Source organism: Leptomonas pyrrhocoris (assembly GCF_001293395.1).
Source record: "Leptomonas pyrrhocoris isolate H10 chromosome Unknown, whole genome shotgun sequence".
In the NCBI taxonomy this organism is placed as follows: Eukaryota; Euglenozoa; class Kinetoplastea; order Trypanosomatida; family Trypanosomatidae; genus Leptomonas; species Leptomonas pyrrhocoris.
In genome coordinates this window covers 390,522-408,784 of record NW_015438373.1, presented here as the reverse complement: position 1 = coordinate 408,784, position 18,263 = coordinate 390,522, and the positions used below count along the sequence as shown (strand labels likewise).

The 18,263-nt window shown below is 55.7% G+C and overlaps 3 protein-coding genes across 3 annotated transcripts; 2 read left to right on the top strand and 1 right to left on the bottom strand.

Moving 5' to 3' along the window:
* Positions 1–288: 288 nt before the first annotated feature.
* On the bottom strand, positions 289–13,278 carry ABB37_07194 (putative dynein heavy chain; the record flags this gene model as incomplete). Its single annotated transcript, XM_015805738.1, has 1 exon — positions 289–13,278. The coding sequence occupies one exon, from the start codon at positions 13,276–13,278 to the stop codon at positions 289–291; it is 12,990 nt and encodes a 4,329-aa protein (XP_015655744.1).
* Positions 13,279–15,395: 2,117 nt separating this feature from the next.
* Positions 15,396–16,247, top strand: ABB37_07193 (hypothetical protein; the record flags this gene model as incomplete). The annotated part of the gene is made up of 1 exon (XM_015805737.1): positions 15,396–16,247. Exon 1 carries the CDS (start codon positions 15,435–15,437, stop codon positions 16,245–16,247), a length of 813 nt encoding a protein of 270 aa, XP_015655743.1. The 5' UTR covers positions 15,396–15,434.
* Positions 16,248–16,728: 481 nt separating this feature from the next.
* On the top strand, positions 16,729–17,899 carry ABB37_07192 (hypothetical protein; the record flags this gene model as incomplete). Its single annotated transcript, XM_015805736.1, has 1 exon — positions 16,729–17,899. The coding sequence occupies exon 1, from the start codon at positions 16,748–16,750 to the stop codon at positions 17,897–17,899; it is 1,152 nt and encodes a 383-aa protein (XP_015655742.1). The 5' UTR covers positions 16,729–16,747.
* Positions 17,900–18,263: the final 364 nt, after the last annotated feature.

Genomic DNA, 18,263 nt, shown 5'->3' with positions numbered 1-18,263 from the left:
GTTTGTTATATACAAGACGAAGATGGAACGATGAAAGCGGCAGATCGAGAAAAGGCCGATCGGCGTAGAGTTGCATACACAACCGGCATCGTAAGCACACGGACTATGCAGCGTGTCAGAGGTGCAAAGGGCAACGTGAAAGAACAAAACAGAAAACGAAGCGCCTTGGAGAACCACACAACGGCAGGAGGCACCTTCTCAACAGCAAACACGCAAAATGTAAACGCGAGAAGAAAAGGAAAAGATACGGAGCAAACAAAACACATATAAATGCAAAGAGGCACTGCATCAATCATCTAACGCGCACAACGCCGCGACACCACGCAGCGTCCAGTGATCACCCGAGACGCCATCCAACGAAGGCAGGGTAATGCAGGTGACATAGTTGGTCGACACACCGGTCGTCGACAGCGTGCCGGCACGCGTGCGAACCTTGTACAGCGGACACGCGTACTCAGACGGGGCCGTTGCGGCGGCAGTCGTGGTGGCGGTGGCGGCCGTTGCAGCCAACTCGTCCGCCGTAATCGCCTCAAAGTGGATCACCGGCAACTCTGTCGTCAAAGCCCCCGGGGCGGACTCCACGAAGCCCCCTCGCTGGTGGTCCCACCCGCAGCCCTCCAGGAAGAGGCCATGCACGTAAGCCCCCACCACCGGCTCCACGTCCGCAGTATTCGTAAGATCACTCGACGCGTGTGCCGTTGTCGCCGCCATGACACGCGCGCCTTCTTGTGGCGTCAGCGCACGAAACCGCAGCTGAAGCGAGTCGATCGGCACCCGCAACGCGCGACTGCGAGCCTGCAGCAGCGCCGTCACAAACCCCTGCGGAAAGAAGACGCCCGACAGCCAGAAGCTCGGTGGGAGCCCCGCCTCGCCCCAGCGGCGCATAAAGTGCACACGTCGCTGCAGGTCCTCCATAAAAGACCCGAGCGGCTTCAGGGACAGGTAGCCGACCTGCAGCCAGCGCTCTGGCACCTGGTTAAAGGCGAGACGTTGCATCAGGGACTCAAGGGGGGCCGTGACCACCACCTCACCCTTCACCGCCCGCATCAGCTCCTCGAGGGTGCTGCGCATGACGCTCAGAAGCCGGTTGTAGAGGTCCGTCTCGTGCGAAAGCAGCGTATGCAGCGGAGCTGGGTCGGCGAGAGCGGCCGCTTTGGTAAAACCCTCGCTGGGGGAGGAGGATTTAGCGGGTGTGTTCACGACCGGGTCGCAGCGTGGCAGCAACGCGGGTAGCTGACCAAGCAGCTCCCTCGCGACCACCACCACTGGATTCTCCTCTTCCGCGGCCGCTGCGGTGTCGCCTACGTTGCTGTCGTGTTGTCGTCCCTCCTCGCCCGTCGGCGCTGGTGGTCGCAACGAGGAGTGGCGCCGCTGCGTCGATGTCACGACCCCGCCGGCGTTCATAGACACCAACGCGTCGATCAGGTTCGACGACAGCTGCTGCTCCACTGCGAGGGTCGCGTTGTCGTGCAGGCCAAAGCGCGCTGGGCTCTCCGCCGGCACCGCCTTGGCGGTGCCGCCCTCTCCTTCGGCGCCGCTCGGGAATGCCGTCTCTGCCAGCTGCAGCACCTCGGCGTACGTCAGGCCATCCGCAGGAAAGGCGGGTGGTGCGAGGGGGTCGGAGGGGGACGCTGTCGATGCTTCCGCATCGCCAAAGTAACGGCGCGTTAGCACCTGCAGACACCGCGTGTCCCACTCGTCCGTCACGCGGCCACCGTAGTCGATCACGCCCAGCATGTAGCACAGCTCCTCGGTCGAAAAGCTGCCTTGTGCAGGGGAGTCACTGTTGCTGCTGTCGTCGAGCCTGTCCGCGCTGTAGCGAGACAGTGCCGTTCGTATGGTGGCGACGCCGGCCGCGAAGTCCGCGGCACCCCAGTAGTACGCGATGTTCCACCCAAGCGGGCTAAAGCGGCGCCGCTCCATCACCGTCACGTGGAAGAAGGCGAGCGTCCAGACAAGTCGCTGCAGCTCCACAGGAGGGGTGGCGGTGCAGGGAACCGCGGCATTCGCCGATGCGGCTCTTGTTTGCGGCGCCACGGGCACTGCAGCCACGGCATCCACATTGCCGCTGTCCGCCGCAGACGTCCACATTTCCGCGACGATGTTGCTCCGTAGAATGCTCAGCACGTTCCCGCGCAGCCCCATCGGCGGCTCCTGTGTCAGCTTCAACCCGGCCTGCAACACCACCGCCGGGAAGCTTGGCGATGGGCTGCTCGTCAACCAAAGCCGGAAGTCGTCGTGGATCTCCGTCGGGTTCATCGCCTCCACGATCGCCTGCAGCTGCGGCATCCACGACGCGTACACGTGGCAGTTCTGCAGGTACACCCATGCCCCCTCGTGCTGACCGTCACGGATCATCTGCGCCGCCCGTACACCTTGGTCTTGGCCCAAGGACAGCATGTACTTCCGTGTCCCAAATCCTTGCTCCTCCGCAAAATCAAGAAAGAGCGATGTCGGATCGACGCCGGGCGACAGAACGAAAATGAGCGGCGTCATCTTGGTGCCGTCGGCGAACGCCTCCTGCAGGTTGAAGGGCGGGGCCTCGGTGTAGCGACGACCCAGCGTGGCCGTGACAAGCTCGGCCGCCATGTACGGCAGCTTCTTGGGCCGCAGAGCTTTGATGGCCATGACGCGGTGCCACAGGGAGAGCTGCGCGATGGAGGACGGCATGCGGGACAGCACCTCGGCCCCCCACGTGGACGTGAACCAAATTGGCCACGGCAGCGCGCCGCCCTCCGCACCCCCTCTCGCATCCGCATCCGCTTCCGTGGAAAGGGAAGACGAAGTATCGGAGAGGGAGGCTATAAAGCTGCGGCACACCTCTGCGAAAGCGTCAAGGGTGCACAGCGCCGCAAAATCGGTCCAGGTCCCGGTAGACAAATACGACGGCCTGCGACTCGCCTCACCAGACGCACCGGGGACGGCAAAGGCAGGGGCCAGCGCACCGCCGGCACCACCGCCGCCGCGCAGAAACAGATTCCACTCCGCCTCCGTAATAGCCCCGGTGCTTTTCAGCAGCGTCGTCGCGACGACAAAGCTGAAGAGCAGCTTGTGCGCGCCGAAGAGGCCGCGGCAGAGCACGCGATAGCTCGTCCACGTCGCCTCCTCGACCAACATCGTGACGCGATCCCGCACCTCCTCAACAGGGAGCACCGCCTCGTCAGAGGCGACGGCGTCGCCTGCAAAGGCCATCGCACTCCGCTCCAGGTCCATCATCATAGTGCCGCGGCGACTGCGCAACTCCTCCCTTACGGGGTCGATGCTATCCCGGCGGAACGTTATCGACGGTGTTGGGGTCACCGCCTGCAGCAACGTACCGCCACCGCTACTACGCCGTGTTGATGTCATCACCGACGCCATCAGCCCCTTAAAGAAGGGCAAGGAGTACTCGTACATGGAGTCCACCTTCGCCATCTGTGCAATCACGCCGTACAGCAGTGACCCGCGGACGGCAAGGGGTCGATACAGCTCACGCGTGACGTTGATCGTCTTGTTCGTCTCCTCCACCGCCGCCAGCTCGACAGCGATCTTCTCCGCCGTCACCTTCGACGTCTGCAAGGCGTGAATCAAATCCACGTTGTCCAGAACGTCACCGGTGGCGTCGCTGAGCTGCTGCAGCACCTTCGCCTCCAACGCGGCAATTTCTTCCCGGTGCGCGGCGATAGACACGACGCAGCGGTCACTGCGCTGCTGCAGCGACGCACGTTCGCACCCGACGATGTCGGCGAGCAGCTGCTCCTCCAGCCCTTCCCGAGTGACGGTGAAGTCGATCACCGTCAGTTTCACCTGCAGCTCCGGCGTCAGCACTGGGTTGGCGAGCTTCGTCGTGATGTAGAGGTGGAAACGCTCATCGTAGGTGACCTCGCGGTCGCCCAGCGTGACGACGCTGCGGCCCGCCACCCGACGAACCTGCTTTAGCAAAATAGGATCGAGCGCGGTGTCCAGCGTCTCGCCGACGTCCTCCAGCAGCACGGCCTGCCCCTTCTGCACCGCGTTCTCCACTTGTCGCATGAAGTTCGGGCTGTTCAGCTTCAGCTGCAACAGGTCCGCCGCACCGTGGCCACGACTCCGCTCCAGCTTGCGCACAAACGTGTTGGCCTGCCCTTGCGGGTCGATCATGTAGCAGCACTGCGTGCTGCGGTGAAGGATGGTGGCGTTTTGGATCGAGTACGTGTCGCGCGGCAACGAGTGCAGGGACCACTGCTGAACCAGCGCGTCTGACTCCATCGTCGCGAGGGCGTACGTCGCGTCGAAGGCGATGCCGAGCGTCGTGCACTGCGACCGCCATCGCGACAGCAACACCTCTCGGTAGTCTAATGGAAAAGGCCCAAGGTAGCCGACACAGCCGGCAGCTAACGCCGCTGTCCCTTCGACACACCCCAGCTGCATCTCCAGCTTCGCCAGCGCAACTTCCCAGCGCCCGCGCTCCGAAGCCAGGCCGTGGATCAGCTGATCTGCTCGGGTAAGCCGACCTTGTGCAGTCTCAATCTCACGTTGGAAGTGGTCAGCCTTTGCTTGCGTGGCATCCGCGGCGACCTGCAGCTCGGCGATGCGGTCGAGCACCTTCTGCAGCGCTGCCTGCTTCGCCTGCAGTTCAATGCGGGCCGCCTCCACCTTTGTCTCTGCCGCGGCCAGCCGCGCCCGCTTCGGCGCGATCTCCTTTGCGACGAAGTAGTACTTGTACATTGCGTGCACCCACATGCACATCGACCGGCATGGCAGCGACGTCTTCTCAATCACGTCCGGCACGAAATCGGGATCTTGCACAAACACAGCGAGCTTTCGGATGCACGCCGGGGCGATGGTGTCGCGGGGGTAGTCGGTCAGCCGTGAAATAAAGTCCATCTTGCCGAGGCACGTCTTGGCGCTGGCCCAGCCCTCCTTCTCACCGAGCAGCACCAACACCGCGTTCATCGTCTTCTCGACATTGCTCGGTGGGGTCGTGAAGGTTTTGATTTCTTGGATGTCCTTCGCGCTGAGGGTTTGGAGGGCCTGCTCCGCCGCCTCCAGTGCGGGCAACGCCTGCTGCAGGCCCGCCTCGCACTCATGCCGAATCGACTCTGCCTCTTCCATGAGCCCTTTGGCGATGGCCTCCTCCTCCGACTGCGCCTTCTTGAGGGCGTCCGCGTCCTCCTGCTCCATCGCGAGGCTCCGCTTCTGCTCCGCCACTTGCTGCGCCGCCGTCGTCAGACCCGGCTGCATCTCCAAGATCTGCTGCTGCAACTGGGCGATGGTCGCGTTGGCGTTGTCCAGCTTCTCTAGGCCATTGCGGTAGCGGTGGGCGTGGGTCTGCAAGTCGCGCCGCAGCTGCCGCGCCGTCGAGTTGAAGAGCGTGAGCACGGCAAGGTAGTTGGTCGGGGTGACGTGGGTGCGGCGGTGGTGCTGCTCGAACAGCTGCTCCGCGGCCTCCTTGACGGTTGCTTGTAGGTAGACCATGAGGACATCCAACTTCTCCGTCGACGACTGCTGCTCCTGCTCCTGCTCCTGCTGCTGCTGCTGTGGTAGATTGGAACTGTCTTTAAGCGCAGCCTGCGCCACCGCGAGGAGCGCCGTCTGGGGCCACTCAGAGAACCAGTCAATGGTGGTGCAGTTCACCAGCGCAGGAAACATGCGCAGCCGGTCGCGGAAGACGCCGCTCATAGGCGACATGCACAGGCAGAGGTGGAAACGCTCGCAGCACTGGGATACAAAGTAGCCGTAGATGCTAGAGCGGGAATCTGGACGGCCAGCGGCGACGCAGGCCTCGCGGCAGCCGCGCACAATCACCTCCATCTCCTCCAGCCCCATCATCCCCGGCACCTCGCCAGCGTTGAGGAGGTTGTTGACGTCCTCGAGCATCTCGCCACAGACAATTTGAGGGTCCGACAGCAGAAACACCACCTCCTTCCCGCGAGCGCCGCACTCCAGCAGGGCCTTGCGCATCTCATCGCGGAAGTCGTTGATGCCGTAGTTGCGGGCGATGTGCACTGTCTGCACGTCCATGTTCATGATGAAGGCGGCGAGGCGGCACAGCGAGGCGCGGCCGCTTCCGCCAATGCCGACGAGCAGCGCGTGGCCGCGGGGTTGGCTCACGATGCGGCAGATGCGCGAGAGGTGTTGCACAGCCTCGTCAAAAAAGACAAGGTTCATCGGTGTAGTGCTCTGCATGTTGTAGTCGACCAGGTGCTGCTGCGCGGCAGCCTGTAGGTCCGCCGCCTGGCCCATGCGCTGGTATTCGCGTTTCGCATGGTCGGCCCATGAGCCGTACAAAATCGCCGGCAGCTGCTGCGACAGCTCCGCGGCGGGCAAAGCAGGAGGAGATGACTCGGAATCGTCACTCTCGCTGAAGTGCTTCGTGATGACCTCCGCGCAGCACTGCCACCACCACTGGCGGTCGTCGTCGTCGACGAGGCGGTCGTGGAAGACGCGGGAGGCCTCGTGGCTCCACAGCTGCATCAGTGCCTCGGGCGTGGAGCAGTGGGCGGGCTTCACCTGCAGGATGCCCTGAAACACCTTACTCACGTCTCGCAGGTTGAAGGTGCAGTGGGTCTTGTCCGGCGTCGGCAGGCACTCCACGGCGATGCGGCGGTACGCCTCGATCGTGCTGTCCACCACGGCGTCGGTCATGGCGCGTACCTCGGTCGCAAACCCGCGCGTCTGGAAGAAGCCGCTGAGAATGGCAGAGAAGATCGACCGCATCGAGGTCGGCGTCAGCTGCGGTGCGCAGAAGCACAGCATCTTCGACGTAAATCGCGGCGACATCTCGTTCTTGCCGCCGCCCGGCTCGCCGCAGCAGGCGATCAGCATCGTCTGCACCACCTCCTTAAAGAAGAGCTTCTTGCGGTCGTAGAAGCCGCCCTGCGTGATCATCTGTCGCAGTAGCTCAATCGGCGGCGCCGCGCCGTACTCCTCCAGCTGCGGCACGTTGCAGTCGTCGATCACGGCGACGATCATCCGCTTGCCGGGCGGCGCGCCAAACTCACGGTCGCACTTGCGCCGTGCCAGCCGCATCTCGATAGTGTTCTGCAGGGCGTGGGCGGAGGTCTGCGCGGAGAGGGTGAAGCGGAAGGCCGCCGTCTTGCTCGTCGCCTCCTCGGTGAGTAACACCTGCTGTAGGTAGCTATTCACAGTGGACGACTTGCCCGTGCCGGTCAGGCCGTTCAGCAGCATGTGATGCTGCGTGGTTGTGGCGCTCCTCAGCAGGTACTGCAGCACGACAGTCTGCTCGGTCGGGACAAGCAGGTCAAAGTAGGACGCGCTGGCGTCGTACTGAAACGCCGGCACCATCTCCCCCCAGCGGCGCCAGTCGCCCGTCTCGAAGTCGACGGCGTAGTTGAAGACGCCACCTTGCTCCGCCTCCACGCCTTCAGGGAAAAACAACGACTCCTGTCGCACCAACGGCAGCATGGCCGACGCGAAGCGATCACGTGTCGCCTCGGTCAGATTTCCACCCAGGCCCCAGACACAGCTCTGCACAAAAAGCGCATCAAAGAGGGCGTCGCCGAGAAGCAGCGCCGACGTGCGAGCCGCGAGGGAGCTGCGGCGACGGGTGTGGCGCCGCGACTGGCGATGGGAGTAGCGCCGCGCCGCCGCCGCGATGTCCAGCGGGTCCTCGTCTGCTGACGTGTCGATCGAAACACGTGCGGCGCGCAGCTTCACCACCGACGACACCGTCGCCTCATCCTGCTGCCGATGCTGCTGCTCCTGCCTGTCCTCTTCGATCATGCCACACAGCTGCTCCACACCGGCCTTGAGCAGGTAGAAGAGGTTCAGTCCCAGCTGCACGTTGCTCGTGTGGATGTACTCCTGGCATTCCTCGCGAATGACCTGAAAGAGCGGGGGGAGCACCGCTTGGCAGAGCTGCATGAAACGCTCGTGGCACCAGCGGCTTCCCAGATCGGCGGCCGCCGCCTGTGAGAGACTCCGCAGCACCGGCGTCCATCCGTCGTCGACGCACTCCTCGTCCACGTAGACCATGCCGCAGCGCGACACGGTGGCAGGCGACGCCACGCGCAGGTCCTGCACCTCGAACAGGAGGGAAATGTTGTCGAGAATGCGAATGCGCTCCCCGTTGACGAGGCACAGCATTTTGCTGTCGTCAAGGACGGTGTTCAGATTCTCAATCCAGACGGCATCCACTGGGCCGTCGAACACGATCCAGTGACGCGTGGCGGCTCGCCCCTTCGTCTCCGTCGCGCTCGCCCGTACGAGCTCGCGCACGATCGAGGAGAAGACGCCGTCCTGCCACTCCCGTGTGAGAGGGTTCACGTCGCCGTACAACTCCGTCATGGAAATCGCCTTTGGGTTGCACTCGATCGAGTACGTGGTGGTGAAGAAGGACTGGCAGCGCGCGTCGAGGCGGCGCAGCGCGGCAGCGGTGTTGTGCTGTTGATCTGCGCACGTGACGCTTCCGGACCTGAGTAAGCTGCGATTCCGAACCACGCCCCCGCCATCGATGGTGTCGCTGTTGCTGTCGTTGCTACTGCTGCTCCCATTCCTGTCGAGCAACTCGCCGAGTGGCGCCAGCACAGCGGCGAGCGTGTTGCGCACCGTGGTCTTGCCGGTCATGGTGTGCCCCACCAGCATCAGACCGTGCCGGGTCATGAGTGTGTCGAAGAGCTGTTGGATTTTGAAGAGCAAGCCTTCCGTGGCTTGCAGCTTCAGTGCGGTGGTCACGGCGCATGCGGTGGACTGAACCAGCGTTGTTGCCAGCACGCGCACGGCCTCGTTGCGAATAAGCTCGCTCACCGGTGCCGCCGGCACCTCGGTGAAGGCGGGAAAAAAGTCGTGCAGGAGTGCGAGAAAGAGGTGACGGTCGTCGACGAGAAACTTCGGCAGGTTCGCCTCGCGGATGGCGCGCACAAGCAGCAGCTCCTCCTCGGTGTCGGGGTCGGCCCGCTTGAGTCGCCCGGCGAGCACCAAAATGGATTTGACGGCGCGCATGCCAAAGTCGTAGTGGTCCTGCCTCGACAGCTGCTGCGATGCGAGCGAGTACAGGCGGATCATCTTCGCGGCCAACGCCTGCGCCTTGCCGTAGCCCTCGGCGTAGAACATAATCTCCGCAATGAGGGCGTAGTTGGGGATCATCATGCACACGGGACGGAACAAGGCCTTCAGGTTGTCGGGCAACTCGGTGCGTCCGGCGTAGCCGGGATTCATCGTGATGAAGACGCCGAAGTTGGGGTGCAGCTTTATGCGGTGGCCCTCGAAGTCGATCGACGTCTGCTTCTGCGTAATGGCCGTCGTAATATCAAGCATCTGCTGCGCCACCACCGACAGCACCTCGAGTTCGATGCGGTTGAACTCGTCGAAGCAGGCCCACGCACCAGCCTGCGCCAGACCAGCGAACATTTGACTCATCATGCGGTAGTCAAGACCGTCGGAGCAGTTGAACACCACGACGGGGCGGGCGAGTGCCTTGCCCAAATCCTTCACGGATTCCGTCTTTCCTGTCCCGGCAGGGCCCTGTGGTGCGGCGCCTTTCTGCATGTGCAGCGCCGCCGTGCAGGTGAGGAAGGCGCGCTCGGTGAGCGGGGTTATGACGAGGCGAGCTTGGTTGCCGAGGTATTCGTAGCCGTACGGCAGTTCCGCAGCGCCGTGACGCACAAAGCAGTCTGCCTTGCTGCCACCCGCGTTACGTGCAGCTGTGGGAACGTCGTAATAAAAGCGCAGCTGCCTCTGCCACCCAAAGTCGAGCACCGAGTCGCACGTCTGTTGCGGCGCCTCTGGACTCGTCCCAGCTAATTCAGCGCAAACGTCACGGCAGTGCACATCCACCACGATCAAATTGCACACCACGGTGCGCTGCAACGCCGTAAGAGGGAGCTTCACGAGCTCTACCGTTTGCAGCAGCTGCGAGCCGAAGTGTGCTTGATACTCTGTCCACGCAGTCGCAGACCCATATCCTGTCTCTGCGATTACGTCCTCGACCTCGCGGGTCCACATGATTTGGTCCACTGTGGTCACGCACTGCGCGGGGTGCTCGAAAAACCACGTCGTTCGCTGCTCCGACGAGTAGGCGCCAAGGCAGAATACGAGTCGGTCCGCCAGCGTTGCCTGCATCGCCCGCTCAACGTCGTTCAGCCAACTCTCCACGTTGCCCATCACCTTCACCGGGACGGTGAACGCGACCTCCTCGCCTTCAGAGCTTCGCATGGCCACGATGGTCCTGGAATCGGCGAACACCAAAGATTTGATGTTGTCGAAGCATTTTTGCAAATGTGGCTGCACCGCAAGTGGGTTGCGCGAGTCGGACAGGATGGAAAGAAGCTCGTCGTTTGAGAGGAAGTAGAATCGTGGGAATGCGACTCGCTTTGTTTCGAGGTATTCGTATATTTTCTTTTGAATGCACTCAAGTTGGTACGTGCACTTCTGCAGCTTTTTGAGCGCGTCACCATCACCTTCTAAGCACAGCGGTGCCATGAGCGGTTCCTCTGCGCACCGTCGCATGAGAGAACTGAAGAATCGGTCGGCTGAGATGAACAGCAAAGATTCGTCGGGCAGCTGCCTCTTGATGTCATCGCTTGTGAAGATGAACTCGAGATACATCCACATCTTTTGCACGCCAACCCATTCATCCAAGACGGAGTGAAGTAGGTTCAGCTTTCCCTCCCACTCCATCAGTTGTGCCTGCACGGGCGCAACGTGTTTGGAACTGAGACACGTCTGCACCACAATCTGCTGCTCCTCGAGGTCTTCGCGTGTCTCGTCGACGGCGTCTATGACAAAGGCGTTCGACCTGCCTGCGTACGGTACCACGGTAAATAAGTGGTCTGCCCAGTACTGCTCCAGTTTGCTCAGATGACACTCCAGCTCGTACACCCCGACCGCGTTGGAGACGACCTCGCGAAGTATCGTGGCGTTCTCTTCGTTCATTAAGCCCGTCCGTTCTAATGCCCGGAGTGTACGCCTGGACGGCGGCACCGGTGGTATGGAAGCAACCTTGAATAGTTCCGCCCAATGTTGCTCTTTTAAAGCAGGATTGCACAGCTCCACGTAGGTGGAAAGCTTTGCTTTTTCAATGGCTAAGGATTCCATGAGAATATCGGCAACGCCACCGGGGGTGCTCTTTTGTGCCTTAAACGCGCGTTGGAAGAGCAGCACAACGTTGCTCTCCAATTCTGGCCCGTCCAACTCATCAACAACCTTTGAGTCTAGCTGGTTCCGCAGCTCCGCCGCTTCTTTGTGAATATTCCACAACTCCACATACTTCCGCAGTTCGTCCTGGGCGACAGCAATTTCAGACCAGTTGAACGGCTCCATTTCTAATACTTGAGCAAACGCGTCCAGCTGCTTGGCCACATGACGAGTCTCTGAGAGACTGTCGCGAGTGATTTTTAGTTTTTCCAACGCAGGGGAGTCCACTTCGTCAGCGCTCTCATCAGCAAATGTGGTAGCGAGGCGTCGTTCCGAGATGCGCAAAGCGTCGATAATGTGTTCATACTCTTTTTGCAGTAGATCTCGTATTTTGTTGAAGTTTGCTGCTTGGAAGTTTTGCGCGTCTTTGATGGCGTCTTGGAAAGGCTCACGTAAACTGGCTACCAAATCCGGCGATTCTGCTGCAGGTCCGAGATGCGCCTTCTCACGAAATTCGGCCTGCAGGCGATACAAATTCTGCAAATCCGCCACATGATTATCAAAGTTTTCGAATGCTGCACTGGAATCCTGGAGATTTAAATACCACGCAACAAATGGTTCCACTTTGAGGTCAGGAATGCACAGCTTTCCAGTCCAGTCGCGGTGCTCGGACTTTAATGCATTGTAATTCGACTCAATTGCCTGATTCAAAGACTCGTCGATCGTGCTCAGAACAGTCTTTAAATCAGCGCTTAACTTTTGCAATATTTCGCTGCAGCTTACAATGATTGAGTTGAAAGAGCGCGTGGCGATTTTTTCAAGTTCCGCTTGTGACTTGAAGGTTTTTGCTGCGTAACTGCGAATTTCTTGCTCAGTAAGGCTGTTGAAAACGGGTTCGCCCAGAGCCAAAATGTGCTCCCAGCGGCTCGAAACTTCGCGCCAGTGGGTGAGAAAAGATGAAACAGCGATTAAGCTTTCGTACGAGGCGAGTTTGCTCTTTGCGTCGTCGTAATCGGTTTCAATGCGGCGTAAAATGTTTTTCTTGTAAGTGTCGAGCAAGGAGTCATCAAGGAGTGCACGGCGGATGGTAACGGCGTCGATTGCGGAACTAAAACTGCCCGTTCTTTCGGAACTCAAGCAGGTAGCGGTGTCAGCCAGTTGATTTATTGAATTGCCTAAGATAGTATTCACGGTGTCTAATAAGTAACCTTTCACAGGTGCTAGTGAAAGCTTCTTATCGGCACCAATAATACACTCCACGCGAAAGTGCCAAATTGAGTTCAGCTTCCTTTTACGAATCGTTACCTCCAAGTCGAAAAATGTTGTGCAGGCCTGCTGAAAAATTGCCTCGAGCAGTAAATGGTGGGCTACTCGGAGTAAACTCGGCAAACTTTCGAAATCGACCACCAGTCGCTTCTGCTCCATTTGGCAGCGTCGTAGTTCTCTCGCCGCTACTTCCTTGTTGACGCTTCCGATTGCCTCAGGGGCCTTTTGGATAACTTTCAAGCCGCTGACCAGTTCCGTAACATCGGCGCACCTTTTTGTTACTAGCGAAGTAGTTCTCTGCTCAACATCCCGCATATACAGAATCAGCTTTCGTGCGAAAATTTCGTGCTTTGAAGAAAACTCATCGACTGTGTAGCCCTGCGGTTGAGGATCTTCTACGCCTGTCGACAGTGAGACTACTTTAACGTAGGCTCCTTTTTCTGCTTTCCATTGTAACTCGGTGGCTGTGGCGCGCAGGCGCATCAAGCAATTTTCGAACGCTGGCGTGATCAATAACAGACGTTTTGTCAGAAAAGCACGGTTTCGTTCAAACTTAATTCGCCGCACCGCGTTCAACAGTCGAAACAGTGCCTTGCTCCGGAGGTAATGTCGGAAAAAACCAATCTTGCTTATTTGGGCAAAGGTCTTTGCTTCACGGAGCCATTCATGCGTCGACGCGACGCGCTCGTACACAGCATCGCGTCGATTCACTCGAATCACCCAATCTTTTGTGACAACAAAATAATTAAGCGGGCGGTTGTCTCGGTATACAGTACGAATGTTGTAGGGATCGAACTTCAGCCCGGAATCAACGCGTCCGAAAAACAAATGACTGATTGGTGGAAGGGCAATGCCTTGGCGCTTTGCATTCTCTGTCATTGAAAAGAAAGCATGCGCGTCCTCCACCGTGTTTAGAGGGAGCTCTTTCAGCTCCTGCGTAATTCTAGAAGACATCATTTTTTGTTGTTATACCACTTCTGTGCTCATGTATTTGTTTAGTTCTTTTTTTTTGGAAAGAAAGCAATGGCACACTAAACAGTGCAAAAAGTGATAATGAAGGACAGCAAACAAAACAAGAAAGGAAGGAGGAGGAGGTCAGCTTAGAAAGCAAACATCAGCTAATTCAAAGCAGCATTTTCTTTATTCAGTAACGGTTCATGACGAACAGGCGGTTTCGCCTTTTTCTTCTTGTGCATTCATTTTCTATCTTTTATTGACGTAGGTTAGACTCTCGAGGTTTTCAGATGCCTGCATTAAAAATGAGCAGCACAAAATCTGATTATTTCATATACTCAGAAAAAAAAACTGCAGCTTTGTAGAAGCGCCTCTAGACTTTCTCTACCTTTAAGCTTTTGCCAGTGTTGTAATTACTGCTTTCTTTCAAATACGAAGACAGCATCAACGATGGTTCTTGGATCCGGCTAAATTCCATCCATAACTGTGTTCCTGTAAAAAAAAAAAGAAAGCTGACGAACTCCTACCAGGAAAGAAAACCGTATTATCCAACAGGAGCAGCTGCAATACTCTTTCCACAGAAAAATACGAGTGGAGCTTCAACCTGTGTACCTGACTTGAAACTCATCGCTACATAGCAACTATATATTTTCAATGAGAAAGAGAAAAAGTAATCGAAATACTTGGCAGCAATGTATCCAATAAAACTGCGGAGAGGAAAAGAACTACCTTCCCATTTGCGGCTACAGTTTTCTGTCTCGCTTTGGGGGTATATTCGATAATACGATAGGACGTGATAGGGTATCGTTAGAAACTGAAGACAGAGACAATAGAGCTCGACGCGCATGTACCTCACATTTAACGAAATAAAATTGAGAAAACGAAATCTGTGTCATCACAACTTCTACACCCTTTCAAAACTCATTTTTCTCAGCGCACCTCTGCGAAAAGGAATAGCATTTTAAATAAGGTGATTAACGCTCTTCTACCCGCCCTTCACAAGTTCGCACCTCTGAGAGCAAAGTTGTTGAGCCAAGTAATGTGCCTCGCGCATGACTTGAAAGCGTTCGCTGTAGCAATAGTCGTGACAGACAACTCTAACCCACGTCAACCAAAGGTGCGAGAACGGATAAAGAAGCTCACGACCAAACCCGTTATCTCACACAAAGTGGCGAATCATGACGACGAGTTGAGCTCACACAAAAGGAGCAATCTCCTCTGATCGGAACGCAGCGCTGAGCAGAAGCGTAAAATGCGGCCACCTGCAAGAAAAACCGATTAGAGGTGACTTAACAGATGTCTGCGTGTTTAAAAAAAAAAGCCTTCTGCCAAACTCCCCAATACCTTTTGTGAACACGGTAGTTCTTCCCCCTCCTTCCGCTCATCTTCAACACCAGCGTTCTGGTGTCCCGCTGCTACGTCTTCCGCACAGTTCTCAACTCTGGCATAAACAATCCACGTCAAGCAGCAAGACCGTCTTTCGCGAATGTGACAACGTTTCGAGGCTTCCCCCCCCCCCCTTCTTTCTTTATCTTCATTTTCTTCCGTGTTGCTACGGGGGACACCATCTTTCTCTCTGAAACGGCGGACTTTTTGGAAAAGCACGGAGAGCTCGTGACCGGAGTTTCGGCTAACCCAAAACCGCTTTACATTTTGCCGCTGATTGAGTGGAAGAGGAGAACGAAGGGGACTTGTGAGATTTGTTGCAAAACAAGTGACCTTTTCTTGTTCTTGAAATGACCAACTCTGAAAGCTGCGAAACCTGAGTCAAGAAGTATTGCACAGGTCCTTTTTTTTAAGGAGCTCAGACTAGTAACCTCAACATCATCAGGTCAACGAACACGTTCTATCGAAAGGAACAAGCTCATTTTGCTTATCTTGAGTCAACGCGGTCGGTGCTTCAGCGGTATTATGCATCGCCACAGGAAGAAGACGGTAAAGAGCGGGTTCCAGGTTTCAGTATTGAACGCGAACATATTCGCTAACAAAAAACGGCATTCCGCAGTATATTCACCATCATTTCCACAGCTTATCACTGTTAAAAACGTTGTTTCCTTTCTCCCACCTCTTACTTGTCTGAACGAGTCTCGTGCTGTTTTTTCCCCCTTTGTTCACTAAAAGAGTTTTTCTTTGCGTTCATAGCCTTCCACATTGAAATCATGTGTGCTGCTCTCAACCCAGCTAAAGTCCAGTTGCGAGACAGAATTCTGTCGGAAGCAGCAAAGCATGTCAGAGCAACCGGCTTCACAAACGGTGCACTTGTTACAGCACTTAAAACTATCGAAGACAAAAGAATAAGCGACCGCACTCTCGCGGATCTTTTTAACAGAGGCTTTCCGATTGCGCTGGTGGAGTACGTTGTGAAGTCGAGCAACCAAGCTGTTCACCGAGAGCTTGAATTATCTTTTAGCAAAGATGCGGTTGTGCGATCTATCGAAGCGAATTTCGAAAATTTTGTTCAAGGGCAATTTCAGCTGCCGACGGAAAGCGACGTCGCGGAAAAGGCCCTTTTGACCAAAATTGAGTTACTAAAACCGCTGGCGGCGCTTTGGCCAAGCGCGGTCGTACTTGAGTATTATCCGTCGAATGTGCCGTACACAGTTATCAATACAGCTGAATTTGTGGACACAACGGTTTACTACATGGAGCGCGTTAATGCGCTGAGCGAGCTCCTTGGCCCTGCACGGCGAATTCTGAAATCAAAGGCGATGGCGTCTCACGTTCAGTTTTCTGGCACCAAGGATATTGCCGGTGCAGCGACTTCGTCTTTCCTGAAGAGTTTTCTTCACGGACTTCCGCTGTCTTCTGGACCACATGTTGGGCATTCAAGCATTAATCCTTCGTGGTTCTTAAAGCGCGTTCAGCTGGCTGCGCTTTACGGTACCGCAACGGCCTCCTTACTTGGAGATGCGTCACGCAACGCCGCTGATACTCGCGCTTTGACGCGGAAAGTAGTGAAAGCAGTTTTCTAGTGTTCCTTCGCTTCTTTGTCAACATCGAAAATTCTCTTTTTGTTTTCTTTAGCAGCATACTCGTGGATGTGCTAAACTCAAAAAAGAACGGGGAAACAAAAAGGAAAGCCTGGATAAACAAAGTTTGCGCAACTGTTAAACAAACAACATCTTATCTTAAGTATTTACAAGAAAAACCGAACAGGGAAGAGTTTGTCTCACCTAATACACAAAGACGTTTCGTACCAGATTATCTTTTAGAAAACTACAAGCCACGAAGAAATTTCTGACTGTACGAGAGGGTTTCTCATGAGGTAAAGTAGTTCACTCATCATTTTTCTTCCTCGCGAAGTATGTTTTCTAGTCTTTCTGTTGTGGATTCAACGTAATTCCATCTTTGATCAGTAAAAAAAACCTTCTTCTTCTTCCTCGTTGGTATTATGTCTGGTTCTCTAATAACATAAATCATCATCTAAAATGGTGGCACGTTGAAACCAAACCAGGCTTGGTACAAAAGAAAGATGCACTGCGAATTTGCTCTCGGTCGAGGTCGTTTTGTTGTAGCTGCAACAAACATAGCAGCGGGAAGCGTCATATTCAAGGAGGAGGCATACTGCGTTGCACCGAGCGTTAGTAATACAAAAGCTCAGCGCTGCGTTTACTGCTGCGGTGATGCACACAATCCCTTTGGTAAGTGCAACAAATGCGGTAGTGCGTATTGTTGCGAAGAATGTTGGTCGGCACATTCCAGCAATCATAGCGAAACCGGCGAATGCTGCGCCGTTGGTTTCACAAAAATAGCTGCCAAAAGCGTCCCTGAAGAAGATAGGGATACCTTTGAGATGGCGTGCTTGGTGTTGGGGCGTTGTGCGGCGGAGAAGAAAAGTGACCGCTTGTGTAGAATGCTTACCTGCGCTGAAAATACCTCTTTCGAAACGGTTGGGTCTGGTATGGAAGTTGCGAGCCCGCTTCAGTTTTTGAACACGGGAGTTTCTCCGGATACGGTTTTTGTACCTTCATACGATCATGTGGAGTGTCTCGGTACGAACATGAGAGAGACGAATCCCGAAATTGTAGATGATTTTTCAGAACTGTACTATATATACGTAGAAACGCTGCAGCACAAAAAATATTTGCAGCTGGCGCGCTCATACGAACACAAGATGCCCTGTGACGTCAGCTGCGAAACATTTGTGGCCATTTGCACCGCTTTTTTGTGTAACGGGTTTGGGATATGGAATTCTGTTAATCGCCAGCTCGGAGTCGCCTTGTACCCTCAGAGCTCTTATTTTAATCACAGCTGTTCACCGAACATGGGGCGAAGAAATGTCAGAAAGTCTCGCAACATTGAGTTCTTTGCGGCAAGAAATATTGAGAAAGGGGAACCGTTGTGCATTTCTTATATCGACTTGAAGCTCCCTGCGGTAGAGCGCAAGAGGAAGCTCAGAGCAACATACTCGTTCGACTGCACGTGCATACGCTGTGACCCCGCAGCTGATTTTATCGTTGCAAACACGGTTTGCTGCAGCTGCGTCCCCGCCCTGTGTTGTAACTGCATCTCAAAAGTAATGCAGCCTTTAGGAATGGGATGTACATATGCCCATGCTGCGACGAGAAGCAAGAAGCGTCGTGAGACACGTCTCGCGAGCAAAAACGAATTTTTAATCGTGTAAAGTGACTTCATGATAATTTTTAATTTCTCTGAATAAATGCAACTAATAAGGAAGTCATTTAACTGGGTTTCACAGTGTTTTTGTTGTCTTTTGTGGAGGAAAGAATGCTCTCGGTCCCATGCTGTAGACTTCGCTAAATTGATAGGTGAATAAGGAGAGCCGTCTCTAATTCAATCACTGGTTCTCTTTGTTTTTATTACGGTTGCTTTTCACACATCTTTTTTTTTCTCTTGTGTCGTTATCTACTGCCGATTCTCATTTTTTTTTTGATACATAAACTTTGTTTGTCAATCTTATTCTTCTGCAAGTGCGAATTATGGAGCTGTTTCTGCACAGCCTACACTTAAGTATTTTCCTCTCTTTC